The sequence below is a fragment of the Cryptomeria japonica genome, chromosome 3 (assembly GCF_030272615.1).
Source record: "Cryptomeria japonica chromosome 3, Sugi_1.0, whole genome shotgun sequence".
Lineage (NCBI taxonomy): Eukaryota > Viridiplantae > Streptophyta > Pinopsida > Cupressales > Cupressaceae > Cryptomeria > Cryptomeria japonica.
In genome coordinates, this window is record NC_081407.1 from 510,786,652 (window position 1) to 510,814,313 (window position 27,662).

Sequence of the window (27,662 nt, forward strand, 5' to 3'; positions counted from 1 at the left end):
CTTAATCAAACTCTACTTCTCTCCATTTGAACTAACCTTATAGATTAATATTGATAAAAATATTAAATAATCAAAAACAAAAAATATTTCCCCCTCATAGCCATTATTGGCCTTCATCCTGCTCAATCATCTTCCCGTTCTTTTCTTCTGGGCGTTCAATATTCATTTTCCCGCTAATTATATGCTCCTGGAAGACAACGCGGGAAGACAACGCCAGAAGGATTAGGGGTTTAATTTTACCTGAAAGCTCTGCCCATATTTTCCCATCAGCTTCATTGACAGGATAATCTAGGTTTTCCAATGGATGGCGTGAACATAGCTACTGCAATCTCCATTTTCACCTTTCGTCGGATAGCCCACTTCTTGCAAACTCTTCCCATGTATGATATAGAGGTAGGTTCGTGTATTTTCAAAAAAAATCTTCTTTGGTAGGGTTATGTAACTTTGCTCTGGTATCAATAAAAACGGTTTGTTTTGACTATTAATTTCTTCCACAAACTGCCTTTATCATATGGCACATATCTCTTCATTATACACATTGATAGATCTTTCTTCATTATACACATTAATAGATATTGTACTGCTTGCATATCAAAAGACTTATTTATGCTTTGATTCTAAGTGTGACAATGCTTAAGGCATAGGAAAACTAATAAATGCACATATTATTAACAAATACTCCATCTTGACTTGTTACTAGACCTCTGTTTTCTTTACTATTCGGTGAATGATTCCCCATGGATGCCTCTATTCACTCTTAACAAATTAGGACTGTCTCTAGCATTCTATTACTGCATTATTGTATTGTTTTATTACTGATCCTGATAGTAAATAAGCCACTGTTTTGAGTTCTTCAAGGCCTTTTATAGTTGTTTTGGAAAAAAAACCTATCCTTCTTTGGTGCTTTTGGCTATCAAAAACCTTGTTTCCTTTGTTGCTCACTAGAGTTGCAGGGTTGCATTCACTAATATAATCTCTGTGACATTGTGCATTGATGTATTTCATGCTTTTCTCAATCATAAGTCCATACTCCTTGGTGAGGAATGCATCAAATATTGTTATTGTATGAAGGCTCCTTTGATAGACTTTGTGCTTGATGACCTCGCTATTTATGAGGCTTCTCTGAGATCATTGTTATCACTACATCTTGAGTCTTTGGATATTGTTATATTCTTGTGGTTGTCATTTGATGTTCAAGACTGCCTTTTAGCTTCATGGAGACCTCTATCTATGGGTTTGCAACAATAATCTCAAACAGTGATCCAAGTTCATTTTCTTATGCTACTCGTAGACTTTATTTTGTTGATTGTAACTAGGTAGGATGCGGATTCCAATTGCCTTAAGGCAACATTGGAATCCGCCAAGGGGTCGGGCCCTTCTCTCCCCTCTCACACACCACTCTAAGGGAAACGTGTTCCCTCTAATAGGGCCGACCCTATAACCCAAAAGACATCGCACAAAAGGGGATAAAATAAATAAAAGAATTGGTGCCAAGCCGACCTCAAATAGGTCCCTTGCCACATATAAATGAAGAACTTGACCTCATTGAACACATGACATCTTCCCTCACAAATGTGAATTAGCTTTGAAGTTGAAGCGAATTTAGTCAATTATCTGATGTGCATGAATGCGAACTACATCTACTACCAAGGTGTAAACATTAGGTGTCGATATCTCCATTGAAAGGGGTGGATTGCTATCAAGATCAAGGTGTCAAAAGTGCAGACCAGGTTGTTGGTTGATGAAGACAAAAGTGCAGACTTGATACTGATTAGACATCTACATCAGCCCTAAGTGTGGTCATATCAGGCCTCCTAAAGAGATAAGTGTTGTAATCAAAATAATGTGTACAATTCATAATCAGATCTGAGGATCTCTTCTTGCTGGGTTTTTCCTCCTGTGAGGTTTTCCCAGGGTAATGTTGTCTTGTCTCATTTTTGTTTGCTTTCTGTCATTCACTAAGTTGAAAAATCTAACAGAAAATAATCTAATTCTAGTTACTAAATCTATTTTCTGAGTTTACTGTTAATCTGAAAGTAAAACTAACATGGTATCAGAGCCCTAGGTTATATATATTAACTTTCAAATTTCAGTAGTCTTTTATTCCAGTTGATGTTTCATTTTCTGTCAGGACAATGATAGGACTGAAAGTTGAAGATAGACTTGAAGGGGTACTTAACTTTGATGCCTGGAAGGTTCGCATTTTACTTGCTCTTGAGGAAGATGATCTCCTTCAATTTGTGCAAGACAAAGAGCTGACTGTGCCCACGGATCAAGAAGAACTAAAGCAGTTTAAAAGGAATGCTCTCAAAGCCGGAAAGTTCATCATTGACTCAGTCAAAGATCACCTTGTCACCTCTATCTCCAAGTTCACTACAGCTATAGAGATATTCAAATGTCTAGAAGGTATTTATGAGATCAATAACCTCAGTAGAGAAATTGCATTAAGGCAACAATTACTTCACATTAAAATGGCAAAGGAAGATTCAATTATGTCTTACTTCATGAAGATCTCTTAACTAAAGGATCTGTTGGGTCTCAAATCAACAGATTGGATAGGTTCTAAGGAAATGCCAACTCCTATGATCAAACCCTCCAATTGACTTGGCCAACTTATAGAGTGAACCTATTTGGTTACTAACTATCTCACTTTAGGCTCTGCAGGACCTAGGCGGGTATACCTACTCACTAGTTGTTCCTTCAACCAATGCTTTTTATAGAAGATTTAGTGTCTTAATCTGATATCTCCTGGTCTCAGAATGGCATAAGTTTATTAAACAGACCGATTTCAGATGTGTGTATTGATCTATGTATCTTACAAAAGTATATATATTACACTTTGGCTAAATTACCTACTATACCTACTCTACTAATCCTAATGCTTAAAATTAAAGGGTAACTGGTATGGTTAAAGGGTTTGTTTACAAATGATCAGTGCCTTTCCTCTTATTTGGGCTACAGAGTCTTATATTTCGTCAGGACTTATTGTGTAAATTTATGAGACAGTTTTTAAACCCACCCCCTCTCGGCGAGTCTATCAGTTACTGTTTTTTATGAGTTCTACTTCAATGTCTATATTGTAAACCGCTTGAATGAATTTAACCCTAACTTTAAGAGACCATCCAAGGAAGAAATATATGGAACAATTACAATTCACAAGTAAATCTTTTTTTATCCAAATCTACAATATGAAACACAAAATTTCACTGGAAGAACACAAATAACCTTATCTCCTTTAGATAATATCACAAGCAACTGCCTTCTAAAAATATGTTAACTCTCAACACATATGAGAAAGAAAATGCAACTGGTTATTTTTGATAAAAAGTTTAAAAGTACAAAATTGCCTCCACCTCTTGTATCTCTATTCTCTCTCTTTCTTTTTACATTTTACATCACACATATATATGTGTTTGAATGGTTTTCATACCCCTTTGGGTGAAAAGACACCCCCTTTTAAATAAAAATAATTCCAAATCCCGAAATTGCCTTAGTTTATGTAATTAATTGTCACTTTACAAGTTGTTTAGGCATATTAGAGGTATTTTAAGGCTATTTTATGGGTATATAATGGATAAATGGTCTTTAAATGATGTAAATACCCCCTTTGGTGCTTCACACTCCAGTTTTTATGCCCATTATTGTGTTTATGTTATGGTTTCATATTGTGCAACAAATATAAAATATATTACTTGTACCTATTCAATATATATATATATATATATATATAGAATTTTTCTTGCTCCTTGCCTTGGAATTTGGAATTCTAAAAATTGCAAATTTTAGGGTTCCAACAGTGGCTCTGTCTGGGGATGGATGCCCCTTGTGGGCATAGCAAGAATTTAGATCTCTGGTAGAGCAGACCATGTGCCTAATTCATTGACTTGTTTTGGTGGCCTCAGGCCCAAAAACTGGACACCAATTCTTTCCTCTATCAAACATCTGATTCTCATCATGAAGTAGTATAAAAATTTTGAAATTAGTGATATCACCTGATTGGCAATTCCTGTCATAAGATGCATTATCCATTCTTATTTTATAAGAATTCTTTATTTCACCTGGATTCCCATTATCCCCTATTCCATAGGAAATGATATTTATACTTTTACAAAAGTTTGCTTCTTGTGGCATCCGCATATTCTTCATCTCTATTTTATTGGAATGTTGCATATTATCTAACTGGTACTTCTTTTCACCTTTTATTTTATCTCTATGTGATGTACCTTCCTTTTGTAACTCTCTTACTTTTGTGGTCCTTTTATCACGTGACTTAGTCATATTATTACCCATGTTGTCTTCACACATGTTTGTATTGTCCATACTATCTGAAATTTTTTCTTCATCATATAAAGGATTTGAGAATACATGAAAATCCTTTTCACACATACCATGGCAGTAGTGAATATGATTTTCCTCTATCACTTCATCACATAAGGGGTTTGAAAACATTTGAAAGCCATTTTCAAATTCGCATACCTCCTCTTTATCAATTGTATCATCAAGGTACTCAGGTATGGATTCACTCTCCTCATGACTGGTACAATATTCTTCATCAATGTTAGCAACAATTTCTTCAAGTTTTGACTTGTACTCACAAACATCATCAATTGCTTCTTCATCAGATGGGACTTCCAAAGGGATAACTGATTCTTCTATATAATCATCTTCATTTGCATCTCTTATGTTGATGTTACTCGTCTCACGCAAATCATGTATTTTTTTATTCAATTCTTCAAGAATTGAACATGCTAATTCCAAACTGTCAGACCCACATTCTCTCACGATCAATTCCTCCAGTATAGCTGAATTAAGTTGTGTATTATCAAGCATTTGGAAATAAGTCACCATTATTCTACCAATCAATTTTTCTATAGATTCACCTTCCTTTCTTCTTATGTTGTAGATTGTATTGCTGCAATCATAATCCGATTGAATTTGATTTTGGTATGGATAACTAATTGAAGGGCTAGCGACTGAAGTGTTGTCCTCGATTACACCGTAGAATTCTTCCATGATCCACCACTCAAGTTCTTCCCATGATGAGATACTTTGTGGGGGTAACAAGCTGAATGACTGCTCTGCAACATCCTCCAATGTTAGCACAAACCATTTCATGATCGTTTCTTCTGAGTAGATTCTGAAGGTCTCAATAAACCAATAAAATGATTTTAGATGCCCAATTGGTGATTCTCTTTCATCTCCATGGAACCTCGGCATATAGATCTTCAACTCACAGGGAAATTCATTTGGATACTCAGGGATGTTACCGAAATCCAATGGCTTAAATCTTCTTGGAATATTCCTGTCTCTTTCTGGTTGTGGTTTCCACTGTGCATATTTCTTTTCTGAAGATGCTTCTTCATAAAAATATGGATATTGGAACATACTGAATGCTACTGATCTTTTTCATTTAATTTTCATTTTTACAGAGTCGCCACCTCTTTCATAGAGGACATAAGTTATTTCTTTCTTTTGAGTTCTCTCCCACAATAGAGTCTTAATAATTCTTCCCCAGCAGAGTCTTAATAATTCTTCCCCAACAGAGTCGCCAATCTGTTGGGTCTCAAATCGACAGATTGGATAGGTTCTAAGGAAATGCCAACTCCTATGATCAAACCCTCCAATTGCCTTGGCCAACTTATAGAGTGAACCTATTTGGTTGCTAACTCTCTCACTTTAGGCTCTGCAGGACCTAGGCGGGTATACCTACTCACTAGTTGTTCCTTCAACTAATGCTTTTTATAGCAGATTTAGTGTCTTAATCTGATATCTCCTATTCTCAGAATGGCATAAGTTTCTTAAACAGACTGATTTCAGATGTGTGTATGGATCTATGTATCTTACAAAAGTATATATGTTACACTTTGGCTAAATTACCTACTATACCTACTCTACTAATCCTAATGCTTAAAGGTAAAGGGTAACTGGTATGGTTAAAGGGTTTGTTTACAAATGATCAGTGCCTTTCCTCCTATTTGGGCTACAGAGTCTTATATTTCTTCAGGACTTATTGTGTAAACTTATGAGACAGTTTTTAATCCCACCACCTCTCGATGAGTCTGTCAGTTACTGTTTCTTATGAGCTCTACTTCAATGTCTATATTGTAAACTGCTTGAATGAATTTAACCAACTTTTAAGAGACCATCCAAGGAAGAAATACGAGGAACAATTACAATTCGCGAGCAAATCTTTTTGATCCAAATCTACAATATAAAACACAAAATTTTACTGGAAGAACACGAATAACCTTATCCACTTTTAGATAATATCATAAGCAACTGCCTTCTAAAAATATGTTAACTCTCAACACATATGAGAAAGAAAATGCAACTGGTTATTTTTCATAAAAAGTTTAAAAGTACAAAATTGCCTCCACCTCTTGTATCTCTATTCTCTCTCTTTCTTTTTACATTTTACATCACACATATATATGTGTTTGAATGGTTTTCATACCCCTTTGGGTGAAAAGACACCCCCCTTTTAAATAAAAATAATTCCAAATCCCGAAATTGCCTTAGTTTATGTAATTAATTGTCACTTTACAAGTTGTTTAGGCATATTAGAGGTATTTTAAGGCTATTTTATGGGTATATAATGGATAAATGGTCTTTAAATGATGTAAATACCCCCTTTGGTGCTTCACATTCCATTTTTTATGCCCATTATTGTGTTTATGTTATGGTTTCATATTGTGCAACAAATATAAAATATATTACTTGTACCTATTCAATATATATATATATATATATATATATATATATATGTGTGTGTGTGTGTGTGTGTGTGTGTGTGTGTGTATATATATATGTATATATATATTTAGAATTTTTCTTGCTCCTTGTCTTGGAATTTGGAATTCTAAAAATTGCAAATTTTAGGGTTCCAACAAGATCAACTAGGCACAATTGGTCATGACATAGAAGACAAGGACATTGTCATGATCTCATTGAATGGTCTCCCAGACTCATGGGATTTTTTCATTCAATCCATAAGTGGGAGATCTGAATTCCCAACCTTTGATCGTCTTCAGAATGATTGCCTTCATGAGGAATCTCGCCTTGCCACAAGAGGAAAACTCAAGAGTCCTCAAGTGGATGATCAACATATGCTTGCAACCCAATGCAAGAAAGGTGGTAATTGGAAGAAGAATAATCCTAAGAGGAATACTTGCAACCCAATGCAAGAAATGTGGTAATTGGAAGAAGCCAAGAGATCTCTCTTGTGTTCTATGTTTTAGATGTGACAAATTTGGTCACTATGCTAAAGAATGTCATAATGAACCCCACAAAGGGAAGCCAACCTAAATGAGGTCTCAGAACAAAATAAAGACTTCTTATTCATTTATGCCTTGTCAAGCAACATACCCTTAGATAGTAACACATGGTTGATTGACAGTGGTGCTTCCAGACACATCACAGGCTATCATGAGCATCTTTCAGACTTAATAGAAAAGGATACCAGTCTACATGTGGTAATTGGTGATGATGCTCGATATTCGGTAAGAGGTTCTGGCACTACCTCTTTAGATTTAAATTTTGGTATTTCACTTCACCTTAGTGATATCCTATTTGTTCCTGGAATTAAAAGAAACTTATTTTTATTTCTGCTCTAGAAGATAAAGGTTATCAAGTAGCATTTTCTAAGGGTAAAGTACTTGCTTGGCCTAAGAAATCTAGTTTTAAATCTGCTCGAGTTATTGGAAATAGATATGATAGTTTGTATAAGCTCTCCACTAACCCTGTTCAAGCCCTCATTAATGAGGCCCCTGAATCTTGTGAGCTATGGCATCGAAGGCTTGGACACTTACACTTTCAAGCTCTTTCTTCCCTCGGAAAGATAGTTAAAGGTATGCCTAAACTCAGTCAATTTCACGACGATACTTGTAAAGGTTGTGCTATGAGTAAAAATGTTAAAAGTTCTTTTCATAGAAGTGAAAGTAGAGCTAAAGAAAAATTAGAACTTGTTCATTCTGATTTATGTGGACCTATGTCTATAGCTTCTCCTAGTGGATGTCTCTACTATGTAATCTTCATAGATGATTTATCTAGGAAAACTTGGATTTATTTCTTAAAGACCAAAGATCTGATGAAGTCTTAAGTAGATTTAAAGAATTTAAGGCATTGGCTGAAAACATTTCTGGTAAAAGAATTAAATGTTTAAGGTCTGACAATGGAGGTAAGTATACCTTTGGCAGTTTTTATGACTTCTGTGTTGAGTCAGGAATTAGGAGGGAGTTTTGTGTTCTCTACAATCCTCAGCAAAATGGAGTTGCTAAAAGAAAGAATAGGACTATTATTGAGGCTGCAAAGGCTATGATCCATGATCAAGACTTGCAGACTTTTCTTTGGGTTGAGGCTTCTAGAACAACAGTATATATTCAGAATAGATGTCCCCATCGTGTTCTAAAGAATATGACTCCTGGAGAAGCTTCACAGGATCCAAACCTGACATCAGCCACTTGAGAATTTTTGGAAGTCCTGTATATGTTCATGTGCCTAAAGAAAAGCGAACTCAGTTGGAGCCTTCCGGAAAGAAAGGGATGCTAGTTGGATACAATGAATCCTCCAAAGCCTTCAAGATTTACATTCCAGGTCAAAGGTATGTTGAGGTAAGTAGGGATGTTACGTTGAAGAAGATATTGCTTTTAAGAAATCAAAAGGTTCACTTGTTGTTGATGAGGTTAATAATAATCAAGATATGAATATCGATACTAACCTTGAGATTCAGAGGGAGTCTGTTGAGCCTCCACCTCAAGAAGAGCATAATGATTCACCTGAGCCCATGAATCCTATTGATATACCTAGTGACTTGTTGTTAGCAAAAAGATGCCACTTTGGGTGAGAAACACCATTCAAGAAGCTGAAAGATTTGCAGCTCCCAGTGGCACCTTCAGAGAAAGCTAGAGACCTCAAGTATTCTCCAGCTATGTTGCATTGATGAGCAATCTCATTGAGTATGAGCCATGCAATGTTGAAGAAGCCTTGAACCATCATGTCTGGAAGCTAGCTATGGATGAAGAATATTAGTCAATCATCAAGAATGATGTTTGGGACATAGTGCCTAGTTCCAAAGGTAAATCTGTTGTTTCCTCTAAATGGTTATTTAAAATTAAAATGTTGATAGTAGTATTGAAAAATATAAAGCTAGATTTATAGCTCGTGGTTTTTCTCAAAAGAAAGGCATAGATTATGAAGAAACATTTGCTCCTATTGCTAGATATACCTCTATTAGAACTATAATAGTTATTGTTGCAGCTAGAGGTTGGAAGCTACATCAAAGATGTTAAGACTGCCTTCTTTAATGGTGTCATTGATGAAGAAGTCTATATTGAACAACCTGAGGGTTATGAGATTCGTGAAAGAGATACTCATGTGTGCAGATTGAAGAAAACTCTATATGGCCTCAAACAAGCCCCTCGTGCTTGGTATGAAAGAATTGATAAATATTTGTTAAGTTTAGGATTTTGTAAGAATGATGTTGATTCTAACATTTACTTCAAAATATCCAATGATGAAATGCTAATTCTGGTTTTATATGTGGATGATTTATTTCTTACTGGTAAAGATGAGTTTATCATTAGATGTAAGAAATAGTTAGCTTCAGAATTTGAAATGAAAGATTTAGGTCTAATGCATTATTTTTTAGGACTAGAAGTATGGCAAAGATCTAACGAAATTTTCTTAAGTCAAGGAAAGTATTCTATTGATATTTTGAAAAGATATAGAATGATGGATTGTAAACCCATGTCTACTCCTATGGAATCTAACTTAAAGAAGTTGAGTGTTTCTGCAGCTAACTCCGATTTTGCAGATCCATCTGAGTACAGACAATTGATTGGATCCCTGATGTATCTAGTTAACACTAGACCAGATATATGCTATGCAGTGAATGCTCTCAGCCAGTTCATGAGCATGCCTAAACATGTTCATCTTGTTGCAGCTAAACACATCCTAAGATACTTGCGAGACACAGTTGGTTATGGGTTGAAGTATCCACTTAACACTCCAATAACCCTGGAAGGTTACTCAGATGCAGATTGGGCAGGAAGTGTCAAGGACAGGAAAAACACTTTTGGCATTTGTTTTAGCTTAGGATCCGCAGTGATCTCTTGGGCTTGCAGAAAACAGTCCTCAATAGCACTAAGTACACCCGAAGTTGAGTACATTGCAGCAAGTATTGCTTCTAGAGAAGCGGTGTGGCTTCGTAAGCTCCTCTCTGAGTTGTTTGGACAACCTTGGGAATCTACAGTTATTCATTGCGATAATCAAAGTTGTATAAAGATGTATGTCAATCCAGTGTTTCATGACAGGTCAAAACATGTGAAGACTCATTATCACTTCATTCGAGATATGGTGCAAAGAGGCGACATTCAGCTGAAGTATGTCAGTATTGATGATCAGATGGCAGATATTCTTACCAAGGCTCTGTCGAGAGTGAAGTTTATGTACTTCAGAGACAAACTTGGTGTTGTGGAAAATGAAACATTGGTTGAGAAGGAGTCTCAACCTCAGTGATACATTGTGTTGTATCAACCACCCTTTGCAGGCAATGCAAGGTGGTATTCTTCTCAAGGAGAAGAGCAAATGTAACCATCCGTTGCGGGTAATGTAAGATGGTAGAAAATATCCTCTCCACCCTCTACGAGCAATGTAAGGTGGATCCATTCTATGCTTGTGTGCAAGATGGAAGACTACAACATTTTGATTATGTAATCCATTCTTTGCTTGTGTGCAAGATGGAAGATTATGATATTCTGATTATGTAATTATTTCCTCCCTAGTTAAGAAGGAGTGTTGATTGTAACTAGGTAGGATGCGGATTCCAATTGCCTTAAGGCAACATTGGACCTTCTCTCCCCTCTCACATGCCACTCTAAGGGAAATGTGTTCCCTCTAATAGGGCCGACCCTATAACCCAAAAGACATCACACAAAAGGGGATAAAATAAATAAAAGAATTGGCGCCAAGCCAACCTCAAATAGGTCCCTTGCCACATATAAATGAAGAACTTGACCTCATTAAACACATGACATCTTCCCTCACAAATGCGAATTAACTCTGAAGTTTAAGTGAATTTAGTCAGTTATTTGTTGTGCATGAATGCGAACTACATCTTCTGCCAAGGTGTAAACATTAGGTGTGGATATCTCCATTGAAAGGGGCAAACTGTTGTCAAGAACAAGGTGTCAAAAGTGTAGACCAGGTTGCTGGTTGATGAAGACAAAAGTGCAGATCTGAGGTGCAGACCTGATACTGATTAGCCATCTACATCAGCCCTAAGTGTGGTCATATCAGACCTCCTAAAGAGATAAGTGTTGTAATCAAAATATTGTGTATAACTCATAATCAGATCTGAGGATCTCTTCTTGCTGGGTTTTTCCTCCTAGGAGGTTTTCCCAGGGTGATGTTGTCTTGTCTCATTTTTGTTTGCTTTCTGTCATTCACTGAGTTGAAAAATCTAACAAAAAATAATCTAATTCTAGTTACTAAATCTATTTTCTAAGTTTACTGTTAATCTGAAAGTAAAACTAACATATTTGTCACTGTATGTATCTGGAATCCTTTGATATTTTATGTATTGGCATTGGTCATAGCATAGCATTCTTTGTTCTTATAGATCTTCCATTTTTTAGAACAATCATTTTTTAAGCTCTATTCCATGGGATTTTTTATCTAGCGTTGTGTCAACCGTTTCAATCTTTCTTCCAATAACTTGTCAGATCCCCTCCCTAATTTCCTTAAAGTTTCAAACATCTGTTTCCCTCCTTCTCCATTACAATTCATTCACCAATGCCTTTCATCCTCTTGATCTTCCCAAATCTTTCCTCTTGTCTAATTGGTTCTATCAGTTTTTTAAGGATTTAGCTATTGCTTGCATGCTTTCTTTGATTTGTATTTTCAAGGGATGATATTTTTTTCATCCCAAGATTCAGCTAAGAATCACAAAAATTGTGAGAGCTTGTAGGTGTTATATTTTTCCTAAGACAAGGTTTGTTTTTCTGTAGTGTACTGAACAATTCACGTAAAAAAAGAACACTTTAAAACAAATTCCTTCTCATTGTACAACTCATAAATTTCATAACCCGCCACGGGCACCATTAAAACACCATTTTCATACCCGAGTCAGAGATTAAATGCATTTGTTAAGAATAAAGATTTAAATTGAAACTCGCAATGAATCCGTACAAGAGTAATAAAAAACTAATTTGTCAAGATGAACAAAGAAAATGAAAACCTTTTTTGTTGGCTCTGTAGAGATACAAAATCTTCACTTTGTCCTCTACTCCAATAATATTATTTTTATAATATTTATGTATAGGAATTTGATTTTGACACCATATCAAAGAGAGTTCACAGTATGTATACCTGTGTATTTACAATTTCAAATTCAATCTCAAGTCTATTAATACCTGAATTGGAGTGGTGTTTAATTTGTTGGAATAGCTTTTTATTTTGCTAAATTTTATTTCTTCACCTCATGCATCAAACAAAAGGACTACTTAGCCTTGTCTTAAAAAAACCCCCTTCCATTATGTTTTGATAGATTTCCATATCTAGTTCACAAGCTCCTATTTTGTCACAAGCAGGAAAGATGCTGGCAAATGTTGTGGAATTTGGCTTGACACCTACCAATTTCATTTGCTTGAAAGTTTCCAAAGCCTTTTCAACAAATCTATTTTGTGCACATCCTGCAAGCTTTACATTCCATAAGAAGACAACGCTAAGGGATTTTGTCAAACAGATCATGTGCCTTGTCTACTCCTACCCATTTTGCATGTAGGTATATTGATTTACTGATATGTTCCTTTTTAGAAAATTTCTAGTTTTTGTCCTAAAACAATAATTCCAACTTAAAAATAAACACAACATTATAGTTATAAATATAATTTATTCTAAAATGTTGAAATTTTTAATTTAAAGCTCTGTTCTAAAGCTCCCATTTTAGTGCAGGCAGGGAAGATGTTGGAATTATGCTCTACACCTACCTCACATTTTTCATGAATTTTTTTTGATAATTTTTGTTAAATTCATTTTTGTTCACATCCTACTGTAATTATAGTTTGTGGTTCAGATTTGTTTTAAGCAATTTTTTCAAGGAATTTGTGCACCTTGTTTGTGCTTCCAAAATTTCATAGATTTGTTTATGTGCAATGTTACTATAGAAAGATTGAATTGTGGTCGGGGTGTATATTATTAAAAGATCTTGTGCTTTGTCTTCTTGCTTGTTGGGAGATCTCATGTTTAGAAATTGATCTGGTTGAACTTATCTGATATGGGCATGATAGGCTTATTTGTGATATTGGTTGAGTTCAGGTGGTTGTGTTTTGCGTAACAATTGATATGGATGATTTCCTTGATGTTTTCATTTCCACAAGGTGTAAACCTCATTTGATGCAAAACAACCACGAATTTAATCATTTTGTGAAGTCTTGAATTATGAGTTTTATGCTCTAGACATGTTTTCATGGAAGGAAGCAGATGTGTTGGGCAGTAGGTGCCACTTGAATGCTGTAATATGTATCTTTTGGTGTCACTTGAGTATCCTTCATCTTTAATGGCTATCTTCTTGTCTTAGATTTTCAACCTATCCTTGACAGACCTTGATATAGCTGAATAGATCCTTTACATTTCCCCTCAACTGTGAATGGCTGCACTTTGATGACTGGTGACTTTTGTGAACTTTCATTGTATGCCCATAATGGTGTGATGTTATGACACCATTTTAACAGTCAAAAGAAATGTCTTAAATCTTATGAAGATTCTGTCATCATTTCATGATTGTCTTTGATCTTCTCTCTTGCAATATGGATTGCAAATGATACATAGGTTCTCAATGGCTATATCTTGTTATTCAAGGTCTGTATTAGAATGTCTTTCTTGCAGAGGACTGTTAATATTCTTTCACTATTTTCTAATCATTGTGTTTGATCATACCCTAGGGTCTCATCGATCATTTTCTTTGACTTATAATCTCTGCTCTTAAAGCCTTTTTCTGATCTTCTTACCCTTGCATTGAATGTCATAACATCTTTTTATTGTTCTTATGTTGTCTGGTTGAGTCTACAAAGGTTGCAAATACTCTTACCTGTAACTTATCTTTTGAAGTCTTGTGACTATGACATGTTTGATGACTGTGCTCTTACCTCATGGTATAGGGCACTGTCGCAGTCCTTTGAAAATGCAATGGTTGTCTATGTCTAGATTGGACTGTATTAGCTCTTAGAGGCTGATGCTTTTGATGGTCACATTGTTATAGCTCATTAACTGTGATTTATACTATTATTGTTGACTGTGAATGACTATCATGAAATTATAGACCTCTTTATATGGTCCTCAAGACAACATGGACTACCCTTTTGTATCATATAGCATTTTCATCTCTTTGACAACTCTTTTTTGTGTGATGGACTAAGATCATCTTTTGAAGTGTGTTGCTAATGCCTTCTCAACTTAACAATGGACTGTTACAGTTTCTCTGTCCTATGGGCACTGTCATTATTGGCTTCTAATCCTGTGAATGGTCTGTTTCACTGTCAAGTGTTCTACGCTTCATGACTGCTTTATAGACTGTCACAACATCTCATTGATTGCATTAAGCACTAAGATCATTGTCTTTCATCACATCTCATTGCATGGGTACTTATCAAAGCTCTCATAACTCTATATTTCTGTTTAGAAATCTTTGTGACTGCAAATCACTATTTTTTTTAATACTATAACTGCATTATGAGTTCTAAGGTATACTCCTTGTAGCTCGCTTCAAACATGGGCTTCTCCTTATGTTGTTCTGACTGAGATGAGGCCTGCAACGTATCCTTTGTTAACTGTCTTCTTTTGTGATGAAGACGGATGATTAATGACATACTTTGAAAAAAAACAATCCTACAATTTCATGCTCTTATTTGCTGCAACATCAATGGTTAATGGGACTGCTCTTATATTGTTCTTTATTGAGTGACTCTTCCTAATCCATTTTTCCCAGTCTCTATCAATCTTCTTCCAAAAGTATCTTTTGGAATGTTATTTGAAGCAAAGATCTGCTTTGTGACCTGCTTAGCACTGTCTTTATTTAGACTGAGATCAAGCTATACTGTTATGAGAATGTTTTTTTTTTAATTTGTCACTGCTTTTGACAGTGACCTTTGGCTACTTTATCCCTGCTCTTTGGTACTCAACCTCCATGAATGCTTCTTGAGCTTGATGATATCTTCTCACTGTCATAAAGCCTTTTTGAAGTGTCAACATAAAACCTTTTAACATTTCACGATGATTAAGAATCACAGACCATCTTTACTGCTCTAAGACATTTGATATGATCCTCTTATCTACACAGGGCTGCTCTTTTGTACATGAGTGTGGCATCCATAGTTGTTTGTTGTCATTGCTATATCTTGATGTGATGTATTGTGCAAAAACAAGGATATTTCCCTAGGTCTGTCCTTGCTAACTGTGTTTAAGATCACTGAAACCTGGCTCTTTCATTTTGATGATGTCTTCATCATTATTAATGCATCCTTGATGATTTGAATACTCTGAGAGATACCACTAACTTTTACTAGGTCACAGTGATTGCATTTACTACTATGATTCCCTTTCTCACTGTTATTGTGCTAAGGGTTGTGTCAAATGGGGTGAATGGCTATTCTTGTGACTGTTTACTGTGATTTATGACTGAGAACTGCACCTATTTAGTCATTGGCTATGTTTATGTTTTTGAGTCTGTGGACTCTAGACATTTTACTTCTCTTCTCATTGTATTAAGTTATTAACCATACTGTCATCCATGACTCTTATCATGAAATAATTCTCTATTCGGGCCATTTGCTAGTCTTCTCTATCTTGACTGCACCGATATTTGGTCTGCATATTTATATGATTGTCTTTAAGATCCTTAAATTACTCATACCATGCATGATAATGACCTCACTAAAGCTGAACTGACTTATGAATCAAGGTTATTCAATTGATTTAGTAAGCTTTCATTACACTACCAGATTCAGAGCTAGACTCACTACAGGAGCTACCTAGATATTTTTCTACTTTGTAGTTTTGGACTATATAGCAATGAAGGCATCCAGGTTCTATATTACCATGGATTATGCTATTAACTTTCTTACAAAATAATAAATTTAGCTCTTATTTTGCCAGGTTCAAATAAAAAGTAAGACACGAAGATACTAAATATTGTATATTGCAATAGAAAAATGCCTAACTTTACTTTAGCATCCAAATTTGAACTTAGCCAGTTCGCAAACAATTTGTAGAAGTTTACTATTTAGTTTATCTAATCATGTAGTATAGGACATGCATGTTACACTCATCAAAATAAATAATAAATACAACAAGATAATAGTACCATATGTGCAACATGGTAAGAAAGCATAACGTGGTAGGTTGTAATGACAAAATGAAAGATCAACACACTCATAATCACCATATACATCAAAACAATCTAATACTTCCTAATCATAGAGACCATAATGTAATGCAACAAGGTTTCACTATTCACCTAGGTTGCAGCCAGAGAAGCAATTGAACATATTTTCTGAAAAGGACAAACGCAGAAATTACCAATAAAAACTAGAATGACCATGAATGTCATGGCTATCAAAAAAGACATGAGATTTAAAACATACTGATCTTACAGTAAACAAATCAAAGTTCATATAAATAGTAAATATGCTAGAGTTATCTCTTGCCATAGGTTTGGCTTCTTTTTTCCACTTGACTCTCCTTTCTTTTTACTTCTCTTTATGTTTTTATTCCTCCCCATGAAAGAATCAAAACTGAAAGGACCTCCATCTCCAAATGCTGACAAGCTAATAGTGTTTTCCAAGATATTTTATTAACAGTGTTTTTCACGGTGCTTTCATTGTGTTATCTGCCTTTTCTCACTGTTCTAAGTTCCTTGTGTGGTATCCTTTGTGTTTAGGCCTGAAAATAGTCTTTTCTCTATACAAAGGTTTCATAACAACTATTATATGAAATCCTAGCCACAAACAGATCTCTATGTAATGACAACAATATATGAAGTAAAATGCTCATGCAAGCTATTTATTTCTAGATTTAAGAGGGGTTAGGATCTCTTTCATATTCATTTTGATTTTCTAAACTTGAAGTCTCTCAATAAAAACCTCTTTGTTTCCATACATTGACTAATAATACGATGATAACTCCCAACTTGCATGTATTGTGACTTTAATGAGCTCTTTTACGAATGGTGAGTGAAAACTGGCAAGAGATGACCTGAAATATGCAGGAGATGACCTGAAATATGCGAGAATAACATGCATGGTGCTTTATTGACTTCATCAAGATGGTATTTATGACTTGTTGACAACCCCTGCTTACTTCTCCAATACCTAATAGAAGCTCTTTTCACGTCCAAACCCTTGAAGCGGCTCCTTGACTTTATTGAAATTGAAAGCATGTTGAATGAACAACTACTCTTTTGACTATATTCAAGATTCAAACTTCTCTTTGAACCCTTGGTGCAATGTCTTTTGTTTCAGCTATAGAATCATTGTAATTGTAGACACCTAAAAATGGTCAACGCTTGCGGGATCATACTTTAACATTTGCGCATTGCCTCATTTTAGGTTTTTGTGTCGCATTAACATTTCTCCTATGTCACGCACTTGGTCTTTATCATTTGCGAGCACCGAGTCCTTCTTCTGCATTCTTTAGTTTTTCTCGCTTTCGAATTAGGTCTTATCGATAGCAATCTTTGATCATGATTTTGGTCAATCTTGTCAATCTCTTATCAACTTGTCAATCTCATCGTTTTATGATCGATTCGTCATCGATCCTTGTCCTCTTCGATCATGTCAATTGGCGCATATCAATTTGGTCTCTTTATCAATATTGATCAATTTGTCAATCAATCTCAATCATTTATCAATCCAAAATCATGATCAAATCGATATCAATTATCCTTTGTCAAGACCTAATTGTCGTCTTTGCATTTCTAATTCATCTTCCAAGGTTTTATGGTTTATTCATTTAATCTTGTTTGGCATTTTCCCTCTAGGTTAAATAATTTATTTATTTATCTTAGGTCTTCTTGTCACAATTAAATGTTTATTTAATTGGCTAATTAATTTCCTCCTATTTTTGTAAATTAATTAATGAATGAGAAATTATTAATTAATTTACCTAATTTGCATCAATTTCTTAATTTCCAAGTCATTATTTCCAACTTAATTTTCTAATTTCTCCTAAATTCCTAAATGTCTATTTCTATTCCAAAATCTTGTCATAAGTCCTTGCATAGCAATTTGTCATAAATTGTCATAAATTGTCATAAATCCTTGCATAGCAATTTGTCATACATTTGTCATAACTTTGCTATTCTTGATTTGGATTTCTATTCGAATCATTATCATGCTAATTTGATCTTTTTCTCCAATTTGTCTATAAATTGGATGAATTTCTTCACTCAAATCCCTTGATTCTTGATCCCTAACCAGATTATCGAATTTCTAATCAATCACGCTTCGAGTACTTTTGAGCAATTTTCTTACCTACTTGCTTTCAATCATGTGTGTGCACTTGTAGGTGAGATCCACAACCAAACTATTTGAAGAGGAAAGAAGAACAATGGAGCCGCATGAAGGAAGCATTCATATCCACATATGGTTTGCATAGTATTTACTTTTGAATGTTTTATCTTTATGTCTTTATTGGATGTAATTAGGATAGGTCGTTGCAATGAGCTTTTGTGATTGAGCTAATGGTTAATGTTTATATTGTTTGTGATGATTTCCGAATTCCTAACGTACATTAATTGGTGAACCCGACGTGAACATGCTTGAATCTAATATTTTTTTGAATGTTTTGTGAAGTTGCAGATTTTTTTGTGGAGAAATTGCAGATTTTTCTTCTAAAAAAAAAACAGTCATAATCAATTGATCATGTAAAAAATTTCGTGCAAAATTAAAATAAACGATTTCTGGGTATATTAGATCACGTTTTTACCTTTCCAGATCATATTGCGGTTTGTGATTTGGATAAATATTGAGGAAGTTATGACATTTTTAATTATGCTACTGCAAATGGTCAAAATTTTCAAAAAATAAAATCATGCAACTTTCATCTAGATTAATTTAGCTTGACAAATTAATCATCTATTCATGCAAATTTTATCTAGATTAATCTAGAGTGGTAAATTTGATAAATTTCACATAGATTAATCTAAGAGGACAAAGAATCACAACTTTAATGGATTAATTTTGATGGTGATTCATTTCTCTTGATTCTCTAACATTGTTGGTAGCTTTGTGGCAAAACGCTTGACAAAGAATTATTTCACAAACTACTAATGAATTATTTGCAGGTTCGCTAGTCAAAGAATAAACACCTCAAACTTCTAACTTGGGTTTTGCAGGTTGCCTTGGAGAAACAACTAAACTTGGTGTTTGTCATTAATGTTTTAGGCACCTAGTGATTTCTAAATAGGTTGGAATGAACATGTTTTTGCTTTGATTGTTGAGTGTGACATTGGAGTAGGAGAGTATGCTCTCATCCTTCTTAGGGTGATCAGAAATCCAGATCTTCGATACCATGCTCATTGTTTTGATTGTGTGTCACCTTTAGAGGGTCTGCCTTCTCGACCACTTTGCTTTTGCAAGCAAGTGATAATCGTGAGAAGGGAATGACCCAAAGTGAGTACGGCTAGAATACCTTGGCATTCTAACTCACTATAAACAAATACCTGATGGGCGAAAGCTTTGAAGGAAGGGTTACGTGGGAATTGCAGTTACTTGGGAAGTGATGACCCTTGGACTCTTTCTCATATCAACATCTAAGTAGGACCTCACGGTCTAAATCGTGCTTGCGCGACTACATTTGTTTGGTATCTTGATGGGCTTAATGTCTCAATCACGCTTGCGTGACATCAAGGAGTAACACTTAACAGAAATCCTTACTAAACACCTTGTTTTTAGAAGCCAAAAACCCTTCTAGTTGCTTGAGAAGGACAAGTTCGGATACTTGGAAGAGATACTAAGTTCGCCATGGGGAGATTTCCATGGGGACTGATGCTTGGTTGTCCTGAGAAGTGAGTGCCATGGAGGGGAGCCCGTGGGGTCAAGCATCTATGTATTCTCCTTGAATCCCATAATGAGTCTACCTCTCAAGTACCTAATGTCCTTGCCTACCATAAGAAATGTGGGAATGAGCATGATTGTCTTGAGTCTAAGTTGCAATATCTTGTATTCTTTGCTTGTCAAAAGTTGAATTGTATCTCATTTCAAGAACAAGGCAAGATTGATTCAAAACAAGGTTAAACATAAGAGCATTTCATCCAACAAAGTTCAAAACATCTTCAAACATGGTTGTCAAACATTTTTCAAAATCTTGTCTCAACATTCATGTCATTTAGGTTTAGGTTCATCTTAGGTTTTGCAAAGTCATTGTCAATTACCAAGGTTAGGTTTCACCTAGGTCATACTCCTTTGCATATCAATAAGGGTCATCCATTTGCATGTGTCCTCTTGCATTAGAGTAATACCATTGTCATACATTCATATTTGCATACCCTAGGTCTCTTCATTAAGCTTAGGTCATTATCATATCATATTAGGGTTATTTGCATAGTAATTGTCCCTTTGCATATAGTCTCAAAAACTAGGTTTTGTCATACTTGAGTAATCCAAATCTTTGATAAACCCTAAGTCATTGTTAGGAAGTCTAGACCTTATCAAACTTTTGTCTTTTTGTCATTATTGTCATTTGGTCAAACCTAGCTTAGTATCTAAGCATATAGGGGAGACATTGTCATTTTGTCCTTTTGTCACTTGGTCCTTTTGTCCTTTGAGGTCTAGACATCATTTCAATTTCCTAAGGGTCTCTTTTAGATTTGCATTCCAAAAAGTTTGTCAAAATCTTGAAAAACAACCAAAAACATAGATTGCATGCTCGTCTATTTAGTTCGCATTTAGTTGCATATCATATATTATTCTTGAAAAATTTCAAAAATATTGCATTTGCATAGTGACATGTCTATTGAAACAAGGTTCCAAGCACCAATGATGCAACAAAGTTTGACATATCAACCGACAATGCAATCACAATTATATCCAACCCAACAACAAGGCAATATCAATCAAACTTTCTATGATGAAACAAATGTCCAAATACAAAAACTGGAGGAGAAACTAGCTCAAGAAGAGGAGATATTGGAACAAAAAGTGAAAAACATTGAGAAGAATAGATCACAAATGTCCAAAATGTTTCAAAAATTTCTAGGTCGAAATCTAAAGATTGAGCCAATTGATGTAAGATCTCTTCTTGAACGATCAGACATACCAGCTCTCCTCTCACAAATAGAGATGATGAAACAATTTTAAGAAAAGAGACAACATCAATTTCAACAGTATGTGCCTCCACAACAAGAACAAGAAGGTGTTTACTATCAATCAGATTTTCAACCAATACAACCAATTGTTCAACATATACAACCAACACAACCAATGGTCCAATTTCAACAATATGTCCAACCAACTATACAATGTCAACAAATAGTTCAACCAATGGTGGAATATCAACAAGTTCAATCAACATATCAACGTCAACAACACCAACCAAACATTCAAAAACAAAGGTTGCAGCACACACCAAGCCAAGTTTCAAACATGTCAAAACAATTGAACCAAGTCCAATATCAAAACATGACATTAGATCAGAACCAACTCCTTGCCAAACAAGTTCAAATTCCAGATACAACCATGTCAAAACCTCGAAAGAAAGGTGGCTTTATTGCAATGCTCTTAAGGAAACTACCAAGTGAGTTCTTTGAGGAAGATCAAGATAATACAATTATGTCTAGCAATGCCTCATCCCCCCATAAACAAATTGACTCTCCAGTGGCATCTATCCCTACACCTTTAGAAGTTTCACAAGAACCTTCCATATTGTCCTCATCAAACAATACACCCAAGGATGCAATTATCCAAGAGCTATCCATAATTGATAATCCAATTCATGATGCATATCCTTGTCATGTTTCAGAAATACAAGACCCAATGCCACCATGCACTTTATTGCCATTACCTGTTTTAGAGAACCCCATTCAAAGTCCCTCTTCCTCATGTTCAAGCATTGATTCCTTGCCAGAATCCATCACAAATGTTCAAAGTGCATTTCCTTCATCCCAAAACATTGAGCCCTTGCCAGAATCCTCCATTCATATCCAAAGTCTAACCCCATGTCAAGAGGATAATTTAGAGCATAAAGAAACGCGTGTTAAAACAGATCAAGATCAAGATCCCAAAACCTTATCATCCCATCCAATTGTTGACCAAGATCCCATTTTCCCAGAAACTCATGATGATTCCCCTATTCTTGTCCATCCTATCCAAAGTCCTATTGACACTCCATTCCCTAAGCAAGATCAGGATATCCCAGTCCATCCAATCCCAAATGATCCCCTTCCATTCCAAGAACACAATATCCTTTCAAATCCCATTGACATTCCACTTCCTAAGAAAGATCAAGATATCCCTTCCATCCTTTCCGATGATCCCATTAAAAGTCAAGAGCAAAGCACCTTTAAAGAGGATTCCAATGATCTTCCTCCTTGTCAAGATCAAATTATTCCTTTAAATCCTCCACAAGATCCTTTTGTTCCTCCATCTCCTTGTCTTAATGCTCCATATCCACTCCAAGATCTCATTCCTTTTGATGATCCCATTATTTCTCCCATTCCATCTCTTGAAGAGCCTGTCATTGAACCATGTCCACTACAAAATCCTAGTCCCTCTCATGATCCTAATCCCCCTCATGATTCTAACGTGTCAGTGCAAGATGTTCATGAACCCTCGACATGCATAATGGGCTCTTCCACTTTGGTGCAATCCGATCCACTTCAAGATCTCATTATTTCTCTCATCTCATATCCACCTCATAATGGACTCGCGTCTTCTTCCCAAAGAAAAGAGTATCCTACAAGTCAAGATATTCATAAAGGCAAAAGAGTAGACCTTCATGAGAAAGAACCCTTCAATATGAAAGAAGATCTTAAGGGTCATGGCTACAGAGCTCACACTCAAGGCGTTGGTATCCCTTCAAAGTCAAAATCCAAATGTCCACCTTCCCCATCATCACTTCCATCCATTCTAGGTCCTTATATCCCTTCGTCCTCTATGCAAGGTCAGCAAAGGCACACATCCTTGAGTAAATTTCATCCATCCAAAAGAACTCCATTTCATTCATATCCATCCATGCATTCTTTTCCCCCTCCAAGCAATTTGGATGCCAAGTATAAAAGTCATAAGTCTAGAAATCCACATGTATTCAAGGATCAACATGTCAAAGCAAAGAAAAATATGATCCAAAAAGAAAAGGAAAAATCCAAAAGGTCACAAAGGCCCACTGAGCAAAATAAAGCAAAGTCAAAATATATATGGGTTCCTAAATCCCTTATGCAAGCAATGCACTCCAAGGAACCACAAAAGCATGAAAAATAAAAAACCATGTGGATCCCTAAGTGGCTCCTTGAAGCACAAAAGCCTAAAGAAACATCCAACTTGGCATCCAAAATTGCTATTCCTCTATCCAACCCTCTCAAATTTGTTCCTCTGTCACCTTCTTTATCCATTTTGGGCCCTTATGTCCCAAAATCCATAGCCTTTCCTTCGTCAAAATCTCAATATCCAAAATACATTTGTCCTCCATCAGTCCATCACCCCTCAAGGTGTGTGCCAATGTCGGTCTTGCCTTCATTTCCATCCACTGAAGCCCAATTCTTCCAATACCCTATCCATTATCCAATGCATATTTTCCATCCTTCGATCCCGTTGATCCCATCCTTTGCATAAATCCTTGCCTTAGTTTCATCTCTTTTTCCATGTCCTTATCCTACCAACGTCATTGAGCATACTTTTAAAGGTCATGGTCCATTTTTTTCAAGGCTACTATCCAAACAAAAAGACGCTTGAGTCCTTCTTCCATCCCCTATCATGTGTCCATCTTCTATTGAAAAAGTCAATAAGACAAAAAAAAAAAAAAAAGTGAAAAAAAAAAAGACAAAAGAAAAAAAGTAAAGCAAAAATAATTCGTCCACTGGTGAAAACCTGGCAAACAGGCACCTTGGGCAAGTACCGTGATGAAAACCTGGCAAACAGGCGTCATGCATAATCTATGAACTTCTTGCACACCACACTTGGGGGCAGGTTTTATCCTATCATATCCTATTGCCCTTCATTATCCTATCATACCATGTCATTACCCTTCATATCCTATTGTCCCTCTTGTCCATTTCCTCTTTCCACCTTTGATCTTGACAAGGCTGACGATCTTCATGAGCATCATGCATCTTGTTTGCAGCTTTTAGTCTATCATAGCTTTTGGTCATTTATCCATTTGCTTATTACAACCTTTCATCCATATTCCCTGTCTTATTGCAACTTTCTGCCACTATCCCATAGCCTACCTCGACCTTCAGTCCATGTCCCTTATCCATTCTTGGTCTTGCTTATCTTATCCATATCTTATCACTATCCATACACTCTTTTTCATTCCTTGATCTTGATCTGACATAAGGACGAAAATTTCAACATGGTTTCAAAAACCTCTTGACATGTCCCTCATGCCATGTTCCTGCTTTACATTGTCATATCCAGTCTCTTGTCCCATCACGCAATAGCCCTTGAAAATTGTATCTGTATTGTCTCCATGATAAAAGGCCTTTGTCTTCCCTCTATCCACCATCATTTCAGAAAGCCTATTTATTCACCTGTCATATTCCTTGCCTTGCTAGACACTGGGGGCAAAATCATAAAAATTGAAAAATGTCCTGAAAAAATCATAAAAAATTGAAAAATGTCCTGAAATAATTCAAAAAAAAATTTGAAAAATGTCCTGAAATAATTCAAAAAAATCAAAAAAATGTCCTGAAATAATTCAAAAAAATTGAAAAATGTCCTGAAATAATTCAAAAAAATCAAATAAAGTCCTGAAAAAATCTCTAAAAAAATTGAAAAATGTCTTGAAAAAATCCCTAAAAAGTCATATAAAGTCTTGAAAAAATGAACAAATTTTTTTTCAAAACATTAAAATCCAAAAAACACGCATTTTGCAATAAATATCTTCTTGGTGCATAAGACAGATCACTGAGCATACATCCAACGACTCGCAATCCAACATTGTGCTTTAATGAAATCATGCGTTAAACATATGAGCTTTTCCATCAAATCAGACATTCAAACTGATCAAAATTGTCATATCAATCAACATCAAAATCATTCGTCCTTGGCACACTATCATGGGTCTTATACAAGGTGTGGTATACTCGAAACCAGACTATGTCCTATCTTAGACGGGGTACCGCGTGTCCTGAAACCAGACAACATGATCGTCCTATCAGCACTTTCAACTTTTGACAATGAAGATCAAGATGTTTGTTTGATTTGTTGGAATTTGTGCATCTTATCTTTTTATTGATTTGTCTTTGGCTTCGGTCATGTTCCTATGTTGCTTGATGATGTCACTGAGTGATTTAGAGTGACCGGGATGGTTTATGGTCCTTTTCCTTTTTGTTGTGATTGTTGTTTGTCTGCGATGTGTCTGTCTTTTGCAAAAAAGGGTTGCGTTCCAGCTCTGGCCTTCAATGCCATGATGCTCTGCATCAATTTTGCTACATTAAATAAAGGTTCTCACCTACAAAGTGCATTAGTGAAAGCAAGTTTTTCTTCGTCTCTAACTGTCCTCTGTCTAATTTCTTCTTAATAACATTTCTTCCATCAGTCTTGGTAGTCTGTTTGCTCCTATCATTTTCTATCATTCTTATCGATCAATTGGCCTCTTTTCTCGATGTTTCCGGCCAATTCCTCGAGGGGGCATGCATATGTCATTGTTATTGTCTGGGGCATTTTCATTACTGTTCTTTGAAACAACGCTTAAAATCGCATTGTCTCAAAGAGGGGCAAAATGTAGACACCTAAAAATGGTCAATGCTTGCGGGATCATACTTTAACATTTGCGCATTGCCTCATTTTAGGTTTTTGCGTCGCATTAACATTTCTCCTATGTCACGCACTTGGTCTTTATCATTTGCGAGCATCGAGTCCTTCTTCTGCATTCTTTAGTTTTTCTCGCTTTCGAATTAGGTCTTGTCGATAGCAATCTTTGATCATGATTTTGGTCAATCTTGTCAATCTCTTATCAACTTGTCAATCTCATCGTTTTATGATCGATTTGTCATCGATCCTTGTCCTCTTCGATCATGTCAATTGGCGCATATCAATTTGGTCTCTTTATCAATATTGATCAATTTGTCAATCAATCTCAATCATTTATCAATCCAAAATCATGATCGAATCGATATCAATTATCCTTTGTCAAGACCTAATTGTCGTCTTTGCATTTCTAATTCATCTTCCAAGGTTTTATGGTTTATTCATTTAATCTTGTTTGGCATTTTCCCTCTAGGTTAAATAATTTATTTATTTATCCTAGGTCTTCTTGTCACAATTAAATGTTTATTTAATTGGCTAATTAATTTCCTCCTATTTTTGTAAATTAGTTAATGAATGAGAAATTATTAATTAATTTACCTAATTTGCATCAATTTCCTAATTTCCAAGTCATTATTTCCAACTTAATTTTCTAATTTCTCCTAAATTCCTAAATGTCTATTTCTATTCCAAAATCTTGTCATAAGTCCTTGCATAGCAATTTGTCATAAATTGTCATAAATTGTCATAAATCCTTGCATAGCAATTTGTCATACACTTGTCATAACTTTGCTATTCTTGATTTGGATTTCTATTCGAATCATTATCATGCTAATTTGATCTTTTTCTCCAATTTGTCTATAAATTGGATGAATTTCTTCACTCAAATCCCTTGATTCTTGATCCCTAACCAGATTATCGAATTTCTAATCAATCACGCTTCGAGTACTTTTGAGCAATTTTCTTACCTACTTGCTTTCAATCATGTGTGTGCACTTGTAGGTGAGATCCACAACCAAACTATTTGAAGAGGAAAGAAGAACAATGGAGCCGCATGAAGGAAGCATTCATATCCACATATGGTTTGCATAGTATTTACTTTTGAATGTTTTATCTTTATGTCTTTATTGGATGTAATTAGGATAGATCGTTGCAATGAGTTTATGTGATTGAGCTAATGATTAGTATGTTTATCTTGTTTGTGATGATTTCCAAATTCCTATGCTACAGTAATTATTTTTGAAATTTTTCTTTTGCAATTATTTTAACATACACATGCAAGTACTATTTAAGTAATGGTTGTTTTATTATGCAAACAAGGGTATTCATTACCTGTGTAATATAACGTGTTATTTTTTTTACTTTTTGTAGAAATGTATTGATAAACTCAAAGAAGGGGATAAAGTTAGGGTGTAACTTGAAAAGAACATGAGATTTAAATGTAAACATTTTAACGGTCACAAGTAACATACCCCTTGCTTATGAAGACAAAATAGATGGAGTTGGTCATCTGAAAAAGAAAGAGGGAACCTTCACACGGTGGCCACTAAAATATTTGCAAAAAATGACAATTGATCATGTTTGTCATGTACTAGTTAGACATTTTGGCTCACTGTTTTATGCAATATTTTGAATGTGTTGTTCAAGGGTCTTAATTATCATGGTGTATTTATCATGTTGTTGAATCAAGCTTTAAATTCTAGCATG

At 35.3% G+C, this 27,662-nt stretch overlaps 1 protein-coding gene across 3 annotated transcripts; it reads left to right on the plus strand.

The window, feature by feature from the left end:
- Positions 1-61: 61 nt before the first annotated feature.
- On the plus strand, positions 62-27,662 carry LOC131044928 (secreted RxLR effector protein 161). 3 transcript variants are annotated; one of them, XR_009105734.1, is made up of 3 exons: positions 62-393; positions 12,588-12,777; positions 12,952-13,358. XR_009105734.1 is itself a non-coding variant. In XM_057978409.1 (2 exons), the coding sequence occupies exon 2, from the start codon at positions 9,847-9,849 to the stop codon at positions 10,513-10,515; it is 669 nt and encodes a 222-aa protein (XP_057834392.1). In that variant the 5' UTR covers positions 62-393; positions 9,794-9,846; the 3' UTR covers positions 10,516-11,406. The 3 variants fall into 3 exon arrangements, 1 of the variants encoding a protein (XP_057834392.1); XR_009105733.1 differs by lacking the exons at positions 12,588-12,777; positions 12,952-13,358 and adding an exon at positions 27,327-27,662; XM_057978409.1 differs by lacking the exons at positions 12,588-12,777; positions 12,952-13,358 and adding an exon at positions 9,794-11,406.

Coding starts and splice junctions, on each gene's coding strand:
- LOC131044928 (XM_057978409.1), top strand. CDS start 9,847: ATGTATCTAGTTAACACTAGACCAGATATATGCTATGCAGTGAATGCT.